A 23,103-nucleotide genomic window follows, 5' to 3' on the forward strand; every position below is an offset into this window, starting at 1 on the left:
GTTGGTGTTGTTGTCATTTCTCCTCCAAGGTGCTGAGGAATTAACAAATTCCCTAAAAGGCTGCATCTTCCATGGAAAGCAGGAAGCATCAGTCGTGAATGTTAAAAAACAAGGCTGGATCATTTCTTTGTAAAAATGCTACGTTACTTTAGAGTAATACTTCAGGGAAGTGGAACGCTAATGAGGAGTAGAAGAAGAGGAAAGCGACTGAAAAGCATGCCGCCCAAATGCAAAGGCAGTAATCCCAGTAAGATTAAACTGATAAATCTAACTATGATTTACATTTCAGAATTAAATAAACAGTACAGAAAAAGGGTTGGTGTGAATGAGGTCCTGTTTTTCATGGCTTCTTTTTTGGCAAAACCCTATATAAGTTCTCTCTCCACTATGGGAGGAATCTATTGTACTTTTTGTGAAAGCCTGGGGGTTATGTAGCACAACTGTTTACTTTAAAATAATTTGTTTAGGCACTGTTGTCACAGCCTACAACTAACTGATAAAACAGGGTTCTCACCAATCTTCTCTTGCATGCATCTTTTTTTGTGTGCAGATTTGCAAGTTTCTGACTGACATTCCTGCTCTTTTCTTCTCAGTGACAATACATTTGCACAGTAAAGTGTTATCTCTCTATTATATATATATGGCTTTTTGATTTTCATTGTCGTTGTTTGCTTTGAGATACAGAGTATATCCTAACACACACTAAGATGGAGCTTTTTCAGAGCATACAAACATCTTATCCTTGAAATCAAACTTTCCTGAATATTTTATGTTCAGAGTCAGGAAAAGGAATTAACAAGGAAATAAAAACAGATGTTAGAGTAACGTCCCAAAAAACTGTGAAATGCTTAGAAAAAAAACATAGCACCAAAATATGCCTTATTTGGCTTTAAGTGAATTTAGCAGGAATAGAGCTGGGAGGATTCTGTGAAAAGAGAGAGAGAGAGGGATTTGCAATGCTTTAAGTATGAACCACACACACATTTGCTTTGATGTTGTTTGCAGACCCTTTATTCTTTGCCTGGGAAAATGAAATTTAATTTTTTTTCAAGTTCATGAAAGAATGTTCAAGGTATGCAAAGGACTTCTGGACAATTATATAAATATGTCTTCACAGAAAACTCTCTGCCAGAAGTGTTTGTGTGGCCATCTTGAAATCTCTTCAGTCTTCTAGCCTCCCTTTTATAAAAGTGTGAATGACGCAACAAGCAGGTAAAAAAACCCCTGAAAACAAAACCAAGCACGCTCTAATTTAGATGGTCTTGTGTAGTAAACTAGCAAACAATCATTCAAAACAAGCAGTCTGTGAACAGCCTCAGCAACTTAAAGGTGTTTGTTTAATTTGGTCAGTATTTGTAGAAAAAAATATGTCAACAAAGCTGCATGGATTAAAAAGAGAAGAATCCCTGCTCGGGTCCCAGAAGCAATGTGGTCACAGCATCTTGGAGTTCTGTGGATGCCTGTCCAATCACAGTGGAAACATCTACAGTACTTTTTAGGGACTCACAAAGACTGTTCCAACAGGGACAGTTGATGCCGAGACATCCTATTTTTGGCTAGAGGACTTGATGGCAACCCTGGAATATCCTTTTTACCTTCACACTTCCGCCACAGGGTCTCCATACAAAATGACTTTAGTGGTCACGTACAAACCCCTACGACCCCACATAGAGCCCTGCCTGACTTGGGGCATGGCTATTCTCCTGTGCTTTCAGGCAAAAAGCTAGAGAGACCTGTGCCAGCAGTCAGACCTCCGGACATCCAGCATCTTTCATAGATTTCTTACTTGCCTAGTAGGCCAGCCTGGAGGCAACAGAGATGAACGTCACCCAGCCTCATGGCACAAGCTAGCAAACATATCCATTGAAGGCTGTGTATCAGGGGAAGTCAAGGACACGGTGAATAACATCTTCTCCTGGGGCATCAAAGCAGGAGACTAGCTGTGCTGTCAGTGACCTAGACTTTATTTCTGATGAGAGAAAAAACCCAAACCACATGCTATGGGTGCTCAGGACAAGCCACCTTTACTGTCTGACTGAAGCAGGAAAGAGACAAAGGCCTCAGAGCCAGTCCAAAAGGTTCACACCACCTCATGCCACATCTGCAACATCTTATCCAGGCTTAGGCTGCCTGGGCCCTGAGGCAAAAACCATAAAAGACAAACAGCATCGAGAGAAGGCTCAGAAGTCTGCTTTTCATGGAAGCTGTTTCCCTGTGCACAGGGCCTGAACAGAACCCAGCCCCAACAACACCACAGCACATGCTGTCCCTCTAGCTGTGGCCTCCAAATTATAATTAAGAGCACAGATCAAGGCTTTTAAAGTATGGATTTGGAAGAGTGCTGGCTAGTGTTCTTGTGTAAGGCATACAGAATCAGTCCCCAGCATAAAACCCTCCATGGTAAACAACACACAGGTTGTATCAGATTTACACACTGAGCAGTACGAGTAACCCGGGTACCTTTTACATCAAAACCTAACCTAGGAGAAAGTTTTTGTTGTTGTTTTTTTTTTTTTTTATTATTATTATTATTATTCTGTTCTTTTTTTCTTACTTCTGTATCAATAATATCTGTGATGGGTTCATGTGTAACTGGAAGTAAACAACGGAACAATCACTCCTCTACAAAGCCACTTTTCCAAGTCCTAAGAAGAAACCTTTCAATACACAGCCAAGCCTGGCTGAGAAACTAAGGAAAAGGTGTAATTTACCACCCTATGCTGATAAACATATGCAACAAGCCTACACACAACAGGCTGAGTTGGTATTTTCAAATCCATCCTCATTATAGAGATTATAGAAAAATGCAGGTTTCTCTTCAATTATTCTCCCTCCCCCCCTCCCCCACTGCTGCCTCACACATTGCCTTTTTGACGGCTTTTCCTGCTTTAGGGGAAATTCTTCCAAACCTCTAAGATTAATCCTTACGGTAGTCGGTAGCTACAGACATTGGATCTAATAATTTTCTTCTTAAAATTCAAAAGGGAGTTTTGCCATTGATTTTTAACGGAATTTGGATGATGAAACCCTTTATTATTGCTTTTCTTCAAGAAAAAAAAAAAAGATTTAATTAATTACCACATGAACCTTGGACTCTTAGCAGTGTTAGATTGGAGAAGGGAAGACAAAATTAAATAAGAATCTAAAAGTAATTGCTGATGTCAGCTTCTTCTCAAGAAAACACCAGTGGTAGAAATTTCACATGTTCACATGCATAATTTATCTGGTTTTGGAGCAAATTTCATAAAGCTTGTTTCATTAGAAATATCAATTTCAATATCAATAACATCAATTTCTTGCCAACTCCCATCACTGCAGGGTAGTTACACACGATGCAAACTTTCTACAAGCTGGAAAAGGAAACTGCTATATATGCTGCCTGCTTCAGGAATGCGTGTGGTCTGGTATATTGGGCTGCATCAAAAATCATTGCACGTTTTTGGAAACAGGAAGGACTGATGACAAATTTGATACATGTTAACAGTGACAATTTATGTTTCAGAGTTCCATCAGCAAAATTTTCTGATCACTCAGGAACATTAAGAGTGTCTCCGCTTCAGAGTGTCTGCTAAAAAAATACAACTATATATCTGTTAATAATATCAAAATAAACAGTTATCAGAAATTTCACTGGTGCAAATCAAAACTATGTGCAGACAAGCTATTGGCTGACAAGGCCTGTTCGAGAAAGAAGTTCAGCGTAGCCCACTGGCTGTAATCAGATTCAGAATTTCTCTCACTGACAAAATAAATCACAAAAGTTTTCCCAAAAGAGTGTATTTGTGATGGTGAAGTATTGGCCTCTCCCTCCCATACTGCCAGTATCTGTAAAACACACTGAAGTCAATGGATGTCTACCTGACTTGTAGACTAGGTTTTACCCTCTTATGTTTCCTTTTTATTTTTAGATTTATATGTGACTTCTACCTTCAAACTAAATCATAGAATCACGGAATCATAGAATGGTTTGGGTTGGAAGGGACCCTTAAAGGTCACCTAGTCCAACTCCCCTGCAACAAGCAGGGACATCTTCAAGTAGGTCAAGTTGCTCAGAGCCCTGTCCAACCTGACCTTAAATGTTTCCAAGTATGACGTATCCACCGCCTCTCTGGGCAACCTGTTCCAGTGTTTCACCACCCTCATTGTAAAAAGTTTCTTTCTTATAGATATGTTTAAATCTTTGCTCTTGTAGTTTAAAACCATTACCCCTTGTCCTATTGCAACAGTCTCTACCAAAAAGTCTGTCTCCATGTTTCTTATAAGCCCACTTTTAAGTACCAAAAGGCTGCAATAAGGTCTCCCCAGAGCCTTCTCTTCTCCAGGCTGAATGACCCCAGCTCTCCCAGCATGTCCTCATAGGAAAGGTATTCCACACCTCTGATCATTTTTGTTGCCCTTCTCTGGACCCACTTCAGTCCTGTGTTGAGGACTCCAGAGCTGGATGCAGTACTCCAGCCTCACCAGAGCAGAGGGGCAGAATCACCTCCCTTGACCTGCTGCCCATACTTCTTTGATGCAGCCCAGGATATGGTTGGCCTTCTGGGCTGCAAGCGCACACTGCCAGATCACATTCAGTTTTCCTTCCACCAGTACCCCCAAGTCCTTCTCTGCAGGGCTGCTTCAATCCCTTTGTCTCTCAACTCGTACTGATATTATTGCCTTCACCCAGGTGAAGGACATTGCACTTGGCCTCACTGAAGCTCATGAGGTTCACATGGGGCCACTTCTCAAGCTTGTCCAGGTCCCTCTGGATGCCATCCTGTCCCTCAGGTGTGTCAGCTGCACCACTCAGCTTGGCATCATCTGCAAACTTGCTGAGGGTGCACTTGATCCCACTGTCTATGTCATTGTGAAGATACTAAACAGTACTGCTCCCAATATAGACCTCTGAGGGACACTGCTTGTCACCAGTCTCCATCTGGACATGGAGCCATTGACCACTACCCTCTGGATGTAACCATCCAACCAATTCCTACTCCATTGAGCAGTCCACCCACCAAATCCAAATGTCTTCACTTTAGAAAGAAGGATGTTGTGGGGGACATTGTCAAAGGTCTTACAGAAGTCAATAGACAACATCCGTAGCTCTTCCCTTGTCTACTGATGTAGTCACTCCATCACTGAAGGCTGGTCAAGCAGGAATTGCCTTTGGTAATGCCATGCTGTCTGTCTTAAATCATTTCCCTGCCCTCCATGTGCTTTAACATAGCTTCTAGAAGGATCTATTCCATGGTATTCCCAGGCACAGAGGTGAGGCTGACAGGCTGGTCGTTCCCTGTGTCCTGTTCTCCACCCTTTTTAAAAATGGGTGCATTGTTTCCATTTTTGCAGTCACCGGGGACTTCACCTGACCACCATGAATTTTCAAATATCATGGGGAGTAGTTTGGCAACTACATTAGCCAATTCTCTCAGGACTCTGGGAGGCATCTTGTCAGATCCCATAGACTTATGTGTTCCTCAGAGGGCCACAAACTGGATCTTCTTTTACAGTGGGAAGGACTTAGCTCTCCCAGTTCCTGCCTTGTGGTTCATCCACTCAAGAGGTGTGAGAAGAGAGATTGCCAGTGAAGACTGAGGCAAAAAAGTTACTCAGTACCTCAGCCTTCTCCTCGTCTGTCGTTACCAGTTTATAATCATTGCTCATTGTGAGGGGTACACTCCCTTTGATCTTCTTTTTCTTGCTCTCCAAGGCTTCAGGCTTCCTAGTATAAGCAATCAGAACAAAAGGAAATCCCAGCAGCTTTGAAATGGCTATTCCAAAATTCAAGTGGGATAGTTATCACCAAAAACTCCTTGACCTGTGTCATATTGTACTGCAAAACACATCCTGAGATTGTTCCAAACACTATGCAAGAACTGACTGTGATTAGGGTGCAGCTTAGCAAATGGCAAACCTGGAGTCAAGAGTCTTAGTTTGGGGAAAGGTTCTCTGTGTAGTCTTAGAGATGTCCGTAAAATACCCATCCTTAAAAATAGGAGCGTCCTGGCAGAACAAACCTGAATGTAGTGATACGTTGTCTGTCCGTGCCTGTTTCTGCATGAAACCCCATCCATCGTCTGGATAGGGGAGCCCAAAGGCTACATTAAGCCCAGTCTACAGTTTCTTATTCAGCTGCTTCGTTCCTGGTTGAGCAGATAGCCACTGAGACCAGTGGGAGCTTGCCTGAGTAAATCAGTGGAAAATTAAGAACCAAGCCGTGAATCATCAGTCAAATTTCTTTCTTCTCCTTAGTATCACCTCTTCTTAAATCCCAGTTATTCTGCCTCTTTAAGCAACTCGGGGGGGGGGGGGGGGGGGGGGAAGCTTCCTCTGCCTTGCTGCATTGTTTCCTTTCCCTCCTCCTCTCAAATCAAATTTAGAAAGACAGGTAAATAAGCTGTGTAACTGCCTCTTGCCTCGCCATTCCAGCTTGATGCCCTTCACAGCAGTCCCAGCTGACAGGTTCACTGCTGAGCTGCACAAAGTTCTTCCTGTCGGCGTGGGTGGTCTGAGTCACTCCGCAGTGAATCTGACAGCTGAGCACCGTGATATGGACCCGGGGCAACGAGCGGGCTGGGGAGGTGCAGCTTGGGTTTCATCTGCTGCGCATTCGTCTTGAATCCCACGGGCAGGGCATAGCTCGCTGTGGCACACCGCAAGGCTCAGCGAGCCAGTCTCTTCACTTGAGAAGCTAATTCTCCTGCTGTAAGCAAATGTTTAGATTAGTATTTCACCCATTCATTTGTGGGGCATCTATCTAATTATCCCTGAATGACTGCAGGATGAGACACCCCACACTGTTTATGATCTAGGCACAAGGGACTAATCTAAAACACAGGCTTAGTGTCTCGTGATTTATAACATCAATAGCTTAGACCCTGATACTACAGGTTATTCCGATAAGACAGACCTTTGCATATAAGTGGTGTCCTTATCAATCAGTCAAGTCAATCAAGGGTGATCTCCTACACAGACATCTTGAATCAGGGTGATGGGATCATCTCAGATGCAATGGGAGTTTGCCACAGGTAACAGGGAGTGGAAAGATTTTCCTTCCAAACCTGGGCACTTTACATTAGGTCCAACTACAATTAGGAGAAAGCACCAGTATGTAATGTTTGGAAACTGGGATATTCTAGTTCCTAACACACTCAAGGCTCCATCCTGCTTCTGTATCAGTCAGCCACACTTCTTGGTTGTCACAAAGCGTACTCAGCAGCCTCTGGCCCATTATAACTGGGAAGAAGTCTGGCTCCTCCTCACCTTGCCAGGGGCTTTTGCTGTAGTGGGCCATTCATTCTGCAACCAGTCGCTTGCTGTAGCTCTAGAATGAATAAGATGACCTACCACAGTTGTGCAAGAACAAGAAATTAAATATTTATAAACAGTTGTATTTATTCTGTTTGTTTATTACCAATAACTTGAAGTCCTTGTCCTTAGAGAGAGCTAGCTAACCAGAAAGTTTTGGATGTTAAAGTGTACCATTTCTGAGTTATGCCTAAGCATAAAAACATATGAAAATGTTTACAAGGGAAAATGTCTATATTTTTTTCACCATTGTTTAACTTAAACATTGCAAATAAGTTTGCTAAAAGTTTCCACGAGGAAAAATCATCTTGGGTTGAAGTAATGAGTGGAAAAAAGCAGTCCTAAAGGAGAATTTTTCAGCAATGTATTGTCATGTACAGAGAGGGATAGAGGAGGTAGTAGAGGCTGCAACACACAGCCAGATGCTAAGGTGAATTGAAACAACTGTGAGGCAGATGATGGCAGGTGAGGGCTTCTTTATGTCAACTTAATGGCATGACAGAAGGCAAGGTTCAGATCCATAAACACATCCATAAAAGAGATCCCCAAATCTGCCATTATATGAAATACCTCACATACACTTATGTATTTATATATTACATAAATCCATCGTTATATAAAATCCCATGTACGGATTTATAAATATATTATACATTATATCTATAAATCAATATAGCTATTTCTATACAGAGAGATAAACCATACATGGTACTAAATTTTTTGTCATAAAATGCATTCTGTTTCAGATGTTTTGAGAATAGTGGCTTGTGAAAACAGGAGTTGTCACATACAATATTTAACAGATGCCTGGGTTTAGACAACATGCCCATTGACAAGCTGTGGTTCTCTCCTGAATACTTTTATGCCCTAAAGCTTAGGTTTGCCTAGATTATTTCTCTCCTTCCTCCTTCCCCACCCACACCATTTCTCCTTTCTCCTTCCCTGCCTCTCCAGGGTCTACCCATGAGGCAGCTACAGGGCTGAGGGGTACCCTGCATTTTTGGTTTGTATCCAGTGTGAAGAGCCTGGTTTCGTACTTACTCCCTAGCATCCCTGTGTGCTGCTTCCTCTCAGGTTCATTTCCCTGAGGACAGCTGAAGTTGGACTGTGCCCCAGGGCTGCAGGACTGAGTTATTTGGTGAATAGTTGCACCTTTGTCTTCCTGGGTCCTGTTGAGTCATAGAGATCCTCCTTGGAGTTTATAACAGACTTTAGAATGAGAAAGAGGTCATATATACATATCTTTTTGGAATTCTCTATCAGATGCTTGATATATGTCCTTGACTAATTCATCTGTAGTGTGCTCCTTTCTCCCAGTGTTTGACCTGCTCCTTTTGGAGCAGTGGCTGAGTCTAAGTGGATGCATGGAGATGTATGTGATCCTGGATTCCACCTGGCAGAAAACAGGAACTGCTGTCCCCCTGATGTGATAGTGTGGTTACCAAACATATAACACATCGCCACGTCAAGAAAGAATTGCTCCCAGTCCCACCTGGGTTTCCACCAACATACTTATCTAATGTGGAAAAGCAATCCGTGGAGAAACCATGAAAAAGTACTGATCTCTGCCACAGCTTAGCAGCAATTTAAGTAATTGTGAAAAGCAGCAAGCATGTATGAAGACAGATTATATACACATGGTGGGCACCAGCTTTACAAGATTAGAATACTATTGACTTTAATAGAGTTGCTCCTACTTTACAGGGGTTTGAAAGATGACCAGATGTCTGGCAGTGCACCCCACTAGTGATGTCAGCCACTCCAGCAGGGCGGTGCATGCCAAGGAAGTACTCACATGCTATTTAAAAAACCTGGAGAATGTGTTGGTTAAAGACCTGTCCTGAAAAGTGGGACACTGAGAAATAATTCCCAGGTGCACCCTAGATTTCCTTAGAAAGTGTGGCCCACGCAATACCTGCAGACTGCAGCTTTCCATAAGAAAAATGGGAATAACAATTCTCCATTCCACTGTTTCTTTCAGCTGACTGACAAGCTCTTATAGGCTGAAGGTTCTCTCCTGTTGTATATGCATGTGGATTTTAATTTAAGCATAGCTGGGAATGCTGTGTACATGATTCAATGTCACGTAACATTCAGTCATGAGCTAAAGTAATTTCAAAAGATATTCCTACAGTTCTCTTTTGTAAAGTTTTCTGTTACTTCTACAAGAAAATGCACATTTGTATTTTGGAAGTTACATATTTCTGCTACATTTGAAACATTAAGGAGCTATTTTAATTTTGGGAGGAGTTATACTGGATGTTTGTGCTGCTGTTGAGAAGGATCTCAACAGGCTGGATAAACGGTCCAAGAGGAATCTCACAAAATTCAGCAAAGGAAAATGCAAAGTCTTGCACCAGGTGAGGAATAACCCCAAGTACCAGTAGACACTAGGAACTGACCAGCTGGGAAGCAAATTGGCAAAAAATGGTCTGCACATATGGTGGACAGCATGTTAAACAAGAATGAGCAATATTCCATATCTACAAAGAAGGCAAAAGTCCTTCTGGGGTGCATTAGGAAAAGTATTGCCATCAGGTCAAGACAAGGGATCCTTTCCCTCTACTCAGCACTACTGTGACCACAGCTGTAGTGCTATTTCCAGTTCTAGGCTCCCCAGTAGAATACAGACATGGACATATTGCAGTGCATCCAGAGAAGACCACTAAGACAATTAAGGAATTGGAGGACCTGATGTACAAGGAGAAGCTGAAAGAGCTGGGATTGTTGTACCACAAGAAGAGAAGGCTCAGGAGGATCTTGCAAATATGTTGAGTGGATTAAAGAAGACAGAACTAGACTCTTCTCAGGGGTGTCCAGTGAAAGGACAAGAGGCAATGGGCTCTAACTAAAATATAGGAAATGCTATTTAGGATATTTTTATTTTTTTTTTTTACTGTGTGACCAAATACTGGTACAGGTTACAAAGAGAGAGGGTAAAGGCTCCATCTCTGGAAATATTCAAAACCCAACTGGACAAGTCCTTGAGCAGCCTGCTCTAGCTGACCCTGATTTGTTCAAAGGAGTTGGACTAGATGATCTCCAGAGGTCCATTCCAACTTTAACTATTCTGGGTTTCTGTGGCTGAATGGTTTCTATGCACTTTTCTCAGCTGGGAACAGTGGACTCTCACAGTACAAGTATTAACAGATACTAGGACTCATCATTGTTGCTATGCTGATAATGTGGTAGACTCATAGGCCTGCTGTCTTGCATGTAATTTCTGCAAACTACAAGTGTTTTGGTTTTTTTCCCCATTAATCATGCCAATTTATGACATACAGTCATATGATATACAGTGATTGGTCCTATGTAAAGCTATGGTTATTGCAGAAAGGGAAAGGGAATTCAGAAAACTTACTCATTTCCATGTATTCTGGAGTCAGCCCAGTGAAAGGTTCCAAGATGTAGTCAAGATCCCATTGCTGATGCTCCTTTGATTGGTTGGTGTCCATTTCCTTTGGCTTAGTTCTTTCATCCTTCAGCTTCCTGAAGAACTTCTTTAGCTTCCTGAGGAATAAAAGTTTGGATTGAACCAAGTCGTCTTTTTTTTTTTCTTTCTTTCTTTTTTTTCCCTAATGATTTGGCCTAGGTTTTGCACAGCCACACAAAATAGATATATCGTGTTACTTTGATGCCCATAGGCTTAGTTTACACCATGCTCTGAAGTTCTGATGCTGGTTATTGCCAGGTGACAGGTGGCTGGGGGCAGCAGTTCCTGTGTTCTTCTGTCAAGAGGAAAGTTACAACAGCATAACACTGTTAAAGTGGAGTTGAAACCAATACTTTTTCATAATTGTTTCTCTCTGGATATGTGTTGAATGGACATCTTCCAGAAGTTCAAGCACCTTGGACCTAAATAATACTAGTAATAAGTAATAGTCTCAAAAACAACACACTGAGCACCTCTGCCTTAAGAAAGAAAGAAAGAAACGAAATATCAGAAAGTAGTGTGATACCTCCATACCACATATCTAGCACAGGTGCACTCTCCTCTCACCATGAAACTTGGGAACTTCCAATATAGTATACTTTTAAGGTCAAAATGACTGGACATATTGCCAAAAAAAAAGAGGGTGCAAAAGCGTACTGATTCCTAAACCTGATGGACTTGTGAACATTTTAGCAGCAAAACTACCTGTTGTTCACAGTAAAAGGAAATGAACGCCTCTGCTAATAAACCTGCAGCACCAGAAAAAGAAGTGTCTCCAAGATATTGATATGTCCAGAGCCATTTTGGACTCCGAAAATTATTATTGACTTAAAGCCAGTCCTGTGACCACGAGAAAACACCCGCAGTTCTTCAGGTTCCAGTGCTCTCTTATCACTAGCACATATACCTGACTTTATCTAAGTAGACAAAAAAAGATGCTGCTTGTGGAACCTTAAAGGGGAAGCACTCTTTCCTTTAACCAAAAGGATGCTACAATTAATGAAAATAATAAAATACATACCTATGAAATGTTAAGTGTAAGCATTGTCTTAATTTTATTAATAGTCTTTCATCACAGAGAAACACAATTCCCTTTTTCTATTTGGCATACAAACAGGGCTCCAAGTAATGGAGAGAATCAGATTCATAAGAGTTTCAGCAAGGTAAGCAGACTTTGGTCTCAGAGAGGTGTATCATTCCTGTCATGCACAGACAGAAATCCTACCTTTGTCACTTTGGGTTCAGTAACAAATTATTGCTAGAAAAGTGTCACTTGGGAAATATGCAGAAACAGCCTCTTCAGTTCCCCACAATGCACCCCCTACTGGAACACACTGCGAAAGAACTGGAACTCACTGGAACTTCTCTACAAGTTTATTCCTAAGTCACTGGAAACTATAGAATTCTATAACTACTAACATCAAAATTGAAACATATATTGAATGCTTATGTGAAAAATACATATTTCTCAACCAATTATTTTTTTTCTGAGAGTTTACCAATCATGTATAAGGCAAAGTATGCAGATCTGTGTGGACCCTAAAAAACTTCACCAGGAGTTAGATGCTTTATGTACTTGCACAACTACATAATCTTCTTTCAGAGATTTCTCATAAGAGTTTTAGAGGTTCTGAATTTTCCTTCAGATATGCCACAGTGTATGCTAGTGCACAAACACTGTTATGGTGAGACTTGGAAATTCCCGATTTCAATCAGGAAATATTTGTGCTACCTGAAAAGTATGTGTCTTGCAATATCAACTATTCTGGTGAGTTTTCATTGCCTCTGAAGCAGAAAAGCAAAAAAACATTTCTCATCATTTCTTAGGTAAACACAGATTAGTTTTGTCTCCCAGCTCCCACAGATCAGAAGAGGTTGTATCAGAGGTTCTAATTTTGATCACGTTTTATAATAACATTGTCCATTTTGGCCAGACTATAAATTACTCACATGGGTGAGCAATTATTTGTGTTAAGTATTTCTTTGGACCTCAGTACGAGTATTAATATCAATCACTGTCCCACTGAGATGGGGACACAAATTTCACAACACGAACAAATACATAAAATTCAGAAGTAGTATAATCCCAGAGTGAAATGAATCCATCTCTAAGAGTGAAGTATTCCCCATGCCCTCCACAGATGACATTTTAAATGCATAGGCATCAATATTTTCATGCTATTTTACACATGGAGAAATTCCCATGGAAAAATGCAATAGAATGAGGTATTTCTTCAAAATCAAGGAAGTGAAATACAGTTGAATTAGCCTAAAACATTAAGATTTATACTTATGGTATGTCTTTCTTTTGTAGATTAAATTTATCTTTCACAAGTATGCATGACATTATTTTATAGTTCTTCACATATGTGCCGTATGAGTGAAAATCCAGATTAATTCCAGTGATGTTTTGCCAGTAGTGTAAGCAGGGCTCTCACACAAACGCTTCCCCCACAGCTTGTGATAAATCCTTTGAACTAGAGGTGTGTGGCCTGGCGACGGGAGTGTATGGGGAAATGGTAGCGGTTTTTGTTTGTACCTCCAGTTAAGCAGAACCGCTTTCTCAGACCCTAACTCAAGTAGCAGGGCAAGGGTTGCTGGCAAACACACTGAAGGCTTTGCTGGGTGGGTTTATTGCCTTGTTCCTGAATGTGCCTGAATGTGCACTGAGCCGCACAGGAACACTGTGTCACCACAGAGCACAAGGTTTTATACATATATATATATATATGTATCAGCCTGGAAATGACTACAGTGGCTACAGGATTTCTGCACCAACCAGTGTTTACAGGACCCATTCAATTTTATCACCAGTACAGAGGAAATGGGGGTTGGCAGGCACTCTTAAAAAAGGTCTAGATTGCATCAGGCCCTGTCAGTCCCAGGATCACAAAGCTGCAAAAATCAACGGATCAGCTGCAGCTTTTGTTCCAGGTGCAGCTAAGACATAGCTCATAAGTCTGCTGTTAACATCCTCAGTACTTTGGCAATATCCAGATATATGGAAGGTAACTGAATACTTCTGGTACCCAGAACATACAGTTTACACAGTTTTAATAAAAGGGTGGGGAGATTTAAAATGCTCCACATGAAAGAATTAGATGGATCCTTACAAAGACATTTACCTCCTACATCATGCAAACTCAGCCATTTGAAGACACTAAAATTTCCTTTTCCCGCCTCTGCTTTTATAGCAACAAAGGGAACTTGTCTGTGACAGAGGTGATGTAGTATTCAGAGGGTAGGAGACTGGGGGCAGGATTTAAAACAATCAAAGAATTCCCAGGACACTCTTCCAGCATATCCCAATTAATTTCCTAATGTAAGGGGCTCTCAGAGGACAGTGAACAATAAGTTCAAGACAGTGCAGGTTTCTGTTCCAATAAAATCATATGAGCTATAAATGTCCCTCGTATTTCCACGGGCAGATGAGATTGAAGAGCATCTCACTGTCACTGTGCAGCAGCTGAGATAAAATTTGGGTGTGTTTAGATGTGAAGTCTGTACATGTGTGATCTAATCCTCTGGTTATAGCACCACCGAGTCAAGTTATGGAGTTTAATGCATACACATAACTCCCCTGAGGATCCAGTAACTAAAACAATAGTTGTTGTTTTTAATGTTTATTTGGGAATACACTAAATCCAGGGCTCAGTTACTCAGAATAATTTTTAATTTTTCATCTGGCTATCTATAAACCAGGCATGAGGAGTGGCATCTTCAACCTTTTTGACTTCAGCTTTGAAGAGTCTTCTTATTTTTATTTTTATGGAATTTTTTAAAGGATCAACTAACTGAATGCAAGCCAAACTAATTCTTTCAAATTTTCCACAAAAAATGTACCTTTGTGTCATATCCAAGCATGTGAAGTTTGAGACCAAACAGAAACGTGTCAGAAAGTTAAAGGAACAGAGAACAGGGATTTGCACTGTTTTTCTCCAGCTATACAGCAGTAGGGCAATGCAAATTAGTTTTGCAGAACTCTATAGCTGCACATATGATTGTGATATTAAACCCGAGTAAGCTTTTTAAATGCACTTGTGTGTAACCTGTTTTTTAATTACTCAGATCAACATTTTCAAACAAAGCTGACAGACAGTGATAATCAAGAGCTATTTTAGCTTCTGATTTCTGCATGCCAGGCAGCTCCACCAGTAAGAAAGAAGTAAAATTTGCCCATTCAGGATGAGTGTCCAAGAAGGTTTGGGCTGAAGAGGCACTGAAGAAGTCTCATGACCCCACTAGTAGCCACACGAATCTGGACAAACAGAGAAAACATTAGAACAGTAGAATAGCCATTATTTCTGGTCCTTTGGGCAGTGAATATCAAAAAGCAAAATACATTCTTAAGGAGACTGAATAGCACTAAATAAGAATGAATGTAGGATCAGGGAGAAAATAAATCAAGAACGGGTTTTTGTCAGAAGGCTACATCTAGAGTCATTAAAAATGATGCTGCAGTTTCTTACAGGGGATTGACACCAAGGTTCTGTTAGATAAGAGGTGGGAACATGGTTTAATTATGCTGTTCATAATTCCTAATATAACCAATAAACATCACATTGTGCAAGATAATCAGCACATTTATGAAGACAGCATAAAATCACTACAGAAAAATGCCCCACCCCTGAAGAACCCACAAGCTTTTGTGAAAAAAAGATGAGGAAAAGAAGAGAGAGATCAAAACCAAAGTGATCCTGGCTGGGATGCAAGCACATGCTGTACTTACACGAAGTCTCTTAAAAAAACCCAGACGGATGACTCAACAGTTGCTCTATTTATACCTTAAAAAGGAGTAGGAGGATTTGGGGGATATAGGGGAAGACACAATGATGACTTGGGAAAAATAAGAAATTTGTGGAGTGAGACAGAGTGGAACAAATGGAGCCTGGAGAGGCAGGGCAGCTTGGGGCCAGGCTGAAATAAGACAGATGCAGGGAAATTATTTTGTTGGTGCGAGTCTTCAGTGTCTTCGGGGGCCGTGCAGTCCTCCTGATGTGTGTCCACCAGAGCTTGACAGAAAAATTGAAGCCGAGGTTCAGTTCACCAGTTTCTCAAGATTCTCAGTTAACAAATGTCCTTGGATAACTGCAAAGGCAGATCACCTGTGACAGTCATCAAGAACTTGATTAGAAGTATTGCAAGGCAGTGCTTGCTAGACTCTACATGAAAAGACAGAAAACCCCTAGAATACAGCTGCCAGGGGTGAATGATTATTTATATCAGGTGGGTTTTAAGGTTATCCGTAAATAGTTTATTATTTTTTTTCCTTTGTAGCATGGAAAAGTGTACAGGGAGAGCGCTAGACAGCAAAGACTATTAGGCTGAGTAGCTGGAGCACTTATGCATAGAGAAAAGGAAGGGCAGTGACTCAGACTCTTGTGTCCTTGCCTGCAATTTTGTTTGCTGCTTTGGGGAAGGAGCACTGAAGGTCCAGGCTTTTCTTCAGTCGTATTCCTACAGTCTGCTCACATGAGGAGAGACCTTCTCATCTTCACAGGTAGGGGGTACAAGAAGGAGGCAGGGGAAGAACAGAAGGACTTTAATCGCTCATTCTGTTCCACAAATTTATGGTGTAGCCACATTTCCTTGGCACATTCAGACCTCTGAATTCTATGGACGTTTCAGTTGTGTTTGAGATTTATTGATTTCTCAAGTAAAAGAAAACAATAAACAGAAACAGGAAAGAAAAAAAGAAAAGGCACATCCCCCCCTCCAACATTAAGAATAATTTATTAAAGCTGACAAGCTACATAAAAGATAATAGCTATGAAAGAATGTCTTTAAATTGATTTTACTAACTCTTAGTATTCTCATCCAGCATAGTTAAGTGTATTTTGAAGTAAGTGGTGGAAACTGATGTTGAATAAAAAGGCCAAAATCATGGCTCCACTAAAGTCAGTGGAAGTTTTGCCATTGACTTCAATAGGGCCAGGATTTTACCCTAAGGGTTTGTCATCAAGGTCAAAGACAGAGAGTAATAAAATAACCACACAGTTTTTTTTCAATAAGTTCAGAAAAACAGAACTGAAGAAAAGGAGTCTGAAAGGAACTCTAGGTTAAGGCTCTCAAGCCCTGCAGCCTTTTAGGGTCAATTCCTGTGGCAACAGTAAAAGAATTATGGTATGTGACACATCTGAGTGAACTGTGGCAGATTTACATCTGTTAAACTTGTAAATTCCAGTCTCACAGAACACACATTTCAATTCAAGTACGCTTAGTTTTCCATAATTCAAGTACTGTTGCACTTACCTGGCTGTTCTGATATTTGTGGGTGCAGAAACTGAAAAAGAAATCACAGAAAGGTTTAGAAAACCAGCAAGTCACATCTGTTGTTGCTGTGCAGCAGACACAAGGCTGCCATCTGAAGTTTAAGTCCATAATTCCTCAGCCAGCACTGACCGCGGGTAAGCCAGAATGAAGAAATGGAATGATGGTTCCCAATTGTGGCAACATTTGGGGCGCTAGAAACATAATGGATGGATGCTGTCTATAAAGTCAGTCTACCACCTACTTAGTAGCATTTTTTAAGGGAAAGAGACAGCAAATGAGAGCAAGCTTTGTGATCTTCTGCAAAGCAATTAAAATGCCTTGGGGTTTATGGTGAATGAGATCAAAAGGTTTTCTGAAAATAATCCTGAAATCCTGAGATTTCAATAAGGAAGAAAACTCTGGATCTGGTCATCATATAACTTACCAGAGAGATACTTCCACGTTACAGACATGTAAAGGACAGTTCCAGATTCTGAAGAATAAATCACCATTTATGATAGTCCCTTCTGCCTTTCCATATGGGTAAGCTTCATTGCACCACTTGTACTCCACCCTCATGGAAAATACAGGGAGCCAGTGGAACAAGCTGTGTAATTCACTCTGTCATTCCCTCCGAATAGGCACAAGGCAAGGGGGGGTGGGGGGTGGGGAATGCAGCTGCTGAAACTGGGGATAGAAAAAGTTGATCTGCCTTTCCGCCGGAGGAGGACTGTTCACCACGGTGTGTAGCCTGTACAAAAGCAGAGACCACAAAACAGAACAAGGGCTCGATGAAGACAGAGATCTCCTGGGAAGGAAAATAAAAAACCTATTGGTAGAAAAAGGACGATCTAACAGAGGAGGTGAGCTGATTGTTAGAGATTACCAAGGAATACAGGTAGCAGAACAGCGAGAACAGGATACAGTAAGAAGCCAGAGAAGAAGGCAGGAGGGCAGGGAGCAGGGATATATTCATCTATACATCTGTCACATCTAACAACAGCATGTATAGACCCAGTACACTAAGTGTGAGACACAGGTATGCCAGAACCACTACTTGTACAACATGTGAGTGTCTCAAGTCCCTTTTGGTCTGGCTTTATCTGTGTGCAGCAGACCTGTGCACAGCCCTCTGAAAACTCACACTCACAGTGTGCCCGTGCGCCCGCGTCCTGGGGCAGGTGAGGTAGAATAGAGTATCGCTAACTCCAAACCAGTGGAGTGGTCTATGCAGAAACAGAAAGCTAACTCTTATTTAATTAAGTGTTCAGCAAAACACTGTGCTTCTGGTACAAACAGGTCCAGTCAGAAGGGCCGAGCCCTTACAGATATACACGTAATTTTCTTGAGAATGCAGACAAGCGAAGGGAAACCAGATGTGCTTATTTCAAGGTGACAAGATAGCATTGTGACTGAAATGAGGTATTTCTCTGGGAAGGAGAAGATGAAAGGAAGGAGAGGATTAAAGTTTGTTTGTTTTCAAACAGTTATTCAGTTTTCAAAATGGAGGCTGCCATCGGGTTGTTGGCAGAAGGCTGGGAGAGCAGAAATGAGGGAGAAAAATGGGATGAAACTGTCACATTCTTGCACCAAGAGTTGTAGTGCGGGAACTGAGAAATAATTTGACAGCGATTTTCTGTTTGGACTGGATCAGCCTCTGCTTTCATGAGTCAAAAATAATAAATGCTCTATTTCTAACATCATAAAACTCCCATTAAGAAAGTCCAGTAGCAATAAGTTTTTGGAAGACAGGGAAAAAAAATCAGACCAGGTTTACACTGAGAAAGCTTTAAGTCTTCAATGTGTCAGATATTTTGGGAATGATTTACCACACTTTCCTCAAAATAAACTGTAAACTCAGTAAGAAGTAGACAGAAAACAGGCCTCCTTATTGAACTTTGACACAAGAATAATGAAACTCTCCATAACCCACATTTGATTTGTTTGGGATTTTTTTTTTTCTTTCTGTTTATATAAATTACTTTAAAAAAAAATGTTCTTGCTAAGAAAAAGGAGGAAAAGAGCTCATTTAAAAAAATATTTCATAATCTTCTAAGCATCACTCATATTGGTGTTTCTAGTTAGCATCTTCAAGGCCTTCCTTGGGGATGTGATCTCAAAGCTACTGACACCAGTGTTGAAAGATTCTAACTTTAGTGGCGTTGAGACTTTTATCTAAGCCAGACTCTTCATCTAACACATTTCACAGACCAGTGCCACCAGCAAGGATGATTCAGTTAACAGAAATAAGAGCAAACCTCCCAGGAGGCAGAAGCAGGACACTATCAGTGGATTCTCAGTGCCTGAAGATCCCCTTGACATTGGAGGCAGACAAGAGAGATTTCTGGCTGTATTTGGAGCAGAGGACACAATTGTGGCAGGCAGTCACTGATGCAGCACGTCAGCATCTCTCCCATAATTCTAGCTCCTGCATCATACGGTAACATACTGGCATACATGTGCCTTAGAAATGTGTGTAGTTCATCCGTAAGCCCGTAAAATAGTCATAGATCAAGCAATACATTTTAACGGCTTTTATGAGCTATTGCTTTTCTTCATACCATCTCTCCTCCACTTTATACTAATTTGTATTCAATACTGCTACCCTGAAAGCTTCTGTAAAACTTCCCAAGAGATCTATCATACCTTGCCTGTTTTCCCAGGTTTCTAAAATTAATTTAGATCAATTATTTAATATATTCAATCACTTTCTCCAAGCCATTTACTGCAGATATAGCCAATTATTCAACATAAAATACAGCCAGATCATTTCAGCACAACTGAAAATGTGATTTATCATCACATTCAATTAGAACCCACTGAAGGCAGTGGCAAAAATGGCATTCAGCTGAATAAGGATCAAGTCTTTAATTTACTGTGTCACAGGAGTAACGCGTGGTAATGAAGAAGGCTAGGATACATACGGGATTCCAATTTCAAACAGATTGTTTTGAATCAGTTGTTTTCCAAGCATAATGATGCTCAGCTGAATACAGAGTTCCATCAAACAGCCTCCTGGAGCACACTGTAATTAAGCAAAACCATAGAGTGTGAAGGGATTAAGAGAATTAATTTAAAAGCACCCACCTGGGAGAGCTAATGATGTCTATACGTGCTCATCGCCCCTGCCACCAATTTGTGCAGCACAGAGCTCATCGATCATTGCAATTCTATGCTTAACAAGGTATTTCATCTCCACTCATAAAACTGCATTATGGAAAATATGCAGAGCTCTGAAATAACTTACTGTGCCCTGGGGCTACTATATTTCCTTTTAAAATATTTACTATATAATCAATGTAATAAACATAATGCAGTATCACCAACCTGATGTCTCCCAAGGGGGAAGAAAGTCTTCAATCTTGTAAAGACTTATATGCAAGCTTTATTGTAAAACCCTGAGTACATCTATCGATTTTCAAGGGAATACCCGCAGCAGTTAAAAGGAATTTTGGAAAAAAAATAAATGTTTACAGGTTTAGCACAAAATGGCTATAACTTTCTAATCTATTAAAATTGTTAGGCTTCCAGTGATCTACAGAATGATAAGCCAGAATCAGTTCTGGCTCTCCCATAGGTTTCCCAAAGGCATAAGTCATATTAAGGAATGTTTGTGCCTTAGTGTCCAGTAAAGCATAGAAATGGTGAAGCTTCACCTAAGAAAGACCATGAAGTACTCAAAACTGCAGAAAGAAAGAAAATACAAGTGCCTCAGATGGAAAACTTGGGTTTTGACTATTTATGTCAAAGATTTAACATCTTGGCTTAACATGTTTTCTATTTTTCCTGTATTGTCTAGATTCCACTGAAATGCCTGTACATGTATCTCTTTTTGTTAAGGTTTTTTTCATTTGAATTTCATATGCACTTACCTCTTCCATTCGATAACCATCAAATACATATACATAATGACCAGGACGGCCAATGAATCTGAAAGCAATAACAATATATGAAATGATACAAAAATAGGAAAAAAGTTAACTTTAACAACATTACGTAGTTCATTCATATCAGCTAAAGTATTTCAGAACTAGCTACCTCATCATGAATTTTAAGACTGGAGAGCTATTCAACTTTGATTATTTCAAATTATTTCAAAGCAGTAGACCTCTACAAATATTTTTCTACTACACCTTTACAAAATAATTTTAATAAAATATTTCTCTGTGATAATATAATAATCGCCCTCCTTTGACCAATGATCACAAACAAAACTGGGAACATGTATCCTAACTCACATGCTCTTGCATCTGAGTAAAGCCCTGAATGGAAATATTTACATATCTATACAGTAATTTGCACAGTATAGGCTCTCCTGACTACAAGGGAAGAAAAGGAGAGGTGACTTTACTATAACCATGAAATGCAAAAATATGGTTAAAAAATAGAGGAATTGTGATATTTTTCATCGATGTCTTACAATATTTACAACTGCTGGTAAAATTTATCATTAATTCTTAAACCAATGACGCTGAATAGGATTAGTGAAGAGTACAGATTAATAAACTTTACAGCCCCCAAAAGGAGCAGAAAAATGGTATGAAATAGAATCCAGAGGATGTTTTAAACATTTTTTCCAAAGTTTTAGCAAACAATCATTTTAAGCTTCCCATTCAAAAGCATGAGTTATACTGTGGGTAACTGGGTCCCAAAAGACAATGATCTTGAATCCATAGGAAGTCACACTTATTCAGCAGTACAGCTGAATTAGCTTTTTCGTCAATCAGTTCATTTGCCAAAACATGCAACTTCTAGTTGACTATAACTATTTCTTAATTTAACTTGATACGGGCAAATAGTGCAAAATGTTGAGAAAGTAATAGAGAAAGTAGTTCCGTAATTTTAAATGAAACCGGAAAAACTTTCCTTGCTAAATGATGCTTTAAGGAAAATGTGGAAAATTAAGACCTGTAAGCACCACTATTCACTCAAAAATGCAACACCTTTTTTTAACTAAAGAGAGTTATTTTCTGAGGTGTAGATTATTCTTATTTTAGAACACAAACAAAAACGGTTGCATTTCAGAACAATGCTCTACTTAGAAGAGAGACAGGACAGTACTCAACTTCATGCCCTGCCATATGAAAGCAAGCTTTATACAAACAACCCTCTTTATGTTAATTTTTCATTGCTGGTGAAAGTGGCCAGTGCCAGACTTAGTTTGGTAGCCCTTTGTGCCCATTTTTAAAAAACAGATCCACTAATATAGATACACACATAAATATATATATACATGCATATCTATATCTAAAGGACAATTATCCTACCTTCCTTTAAAAAACGCAACATAAAAAATTGGTGCATAAGAATTCACAAACTTCAGCAGGAATGCCTTCAAAACCAATCTCTCCTCAAAGGTTTTCTCTGTTTTTGGTACCTCTGAGCAGGGAGGGAGGAAAAAGCAAAAAGCAAACCAGAAACATCAGTTAGTAAATACGTAAACAGTCCTGATATCCCCAAATACAAAACCAAACTGCAAACTTTGAGCTCATACTGGTTTTTCTTTTGTACTTTTCATTTGCACCAATGCACACCAGGTCTGTCACCAACTCCTGATTTCCAGAGCGTCTTTCTGAATTTCCAGATGGAAATGGAATATTCTTTGATAGAAACGCTAATAATGACAATGAAATGAACCTGATTCTGTGACAAGCCTCTGACAGCTTATCCCAAGTTGCTTTTGGCTGTCTATCCAATACCCTGGAGGCAAAAAACCCAACAGATCCTGACACCTGGCCTGGACCTGACAATGCCCCACTTTTCCAGTCTCTTCCATTGCCTTACTGAGAGACCTGGGCTGACCACATCACCTTCCTGTGCTTCAGGCCACATCTGTGAAACCTCAGCACAGACGTCCACTGCCATTTACTCTGATATCTATCATATGAATCAATATATAATATCATCAAATATATTTTATTAACATAATATTTGTTATTTTTAATAATAGGATAAATAATTGTTACATATTTACATGGTTCTCCATCTAGCTATCTGGAGTTTGAAGAAAAAAATAATTTGATCTTGATATTCAATTGCATAAAGCTACAGTAGTATAAATGGCTTTAATGTATATAAGCATATGTTTATTCACATACATAAGTGTATCAGTTACACAGCTGAAATAA

At 40.1% G+C, this 23,103-nt stretch overlaps 1 protein-coding gene across 7 annotated transcripts in view; it reads right to left on the reverse strand.

Annotated features, from left to right (window-relative positions):
• ANO2 (anoctamin 2) overlaps positions 1–23,103 on the reverse strand; it is a 209,877-nt gene that overhangs the window by 25,864 nt on the left and 160,910 nt on the right. For all 7 annotated transcript variants that reach the window (XR_013928773.1, XM_080391425.1, XM_080391424.1 and 4 more), the window contains 4 exons: positions 22,243–22,354; positions 20,848–20,905; positions 19,900–20,000; positions 10,652–10,800 (listed from right to left, as the gene is read on the reverse strand). Coding sequence is in view for 6 of the 7 variants with exons in the window: in XM_080391425.1 (XP_080247551.1) it covers positions 10,652–10,800; positions 19,900–20,000; positions 20,848–20,905; positions 22,243–22,354 (420 nt within the window). In the remaining variant the exon portion in view is untranslated. The remainder of the gene's footprint in view (positions 1–10,651; positions 10,801–19,899; positions 20,001–20,847; positions 20,906–22,242; positions 22,355–23,103) is intronic.

Source organism: Falco punctatus (assembly GCF_963210335.1).
Source record: "Falco punctatus genome assembly, chromosome: 6".
Classification (NCBI taxonomy): Eukaryota; Metazoa; Chordata; class Aves; order Falconiformes; family Falconidae; genus Falco; species Falco punctatus.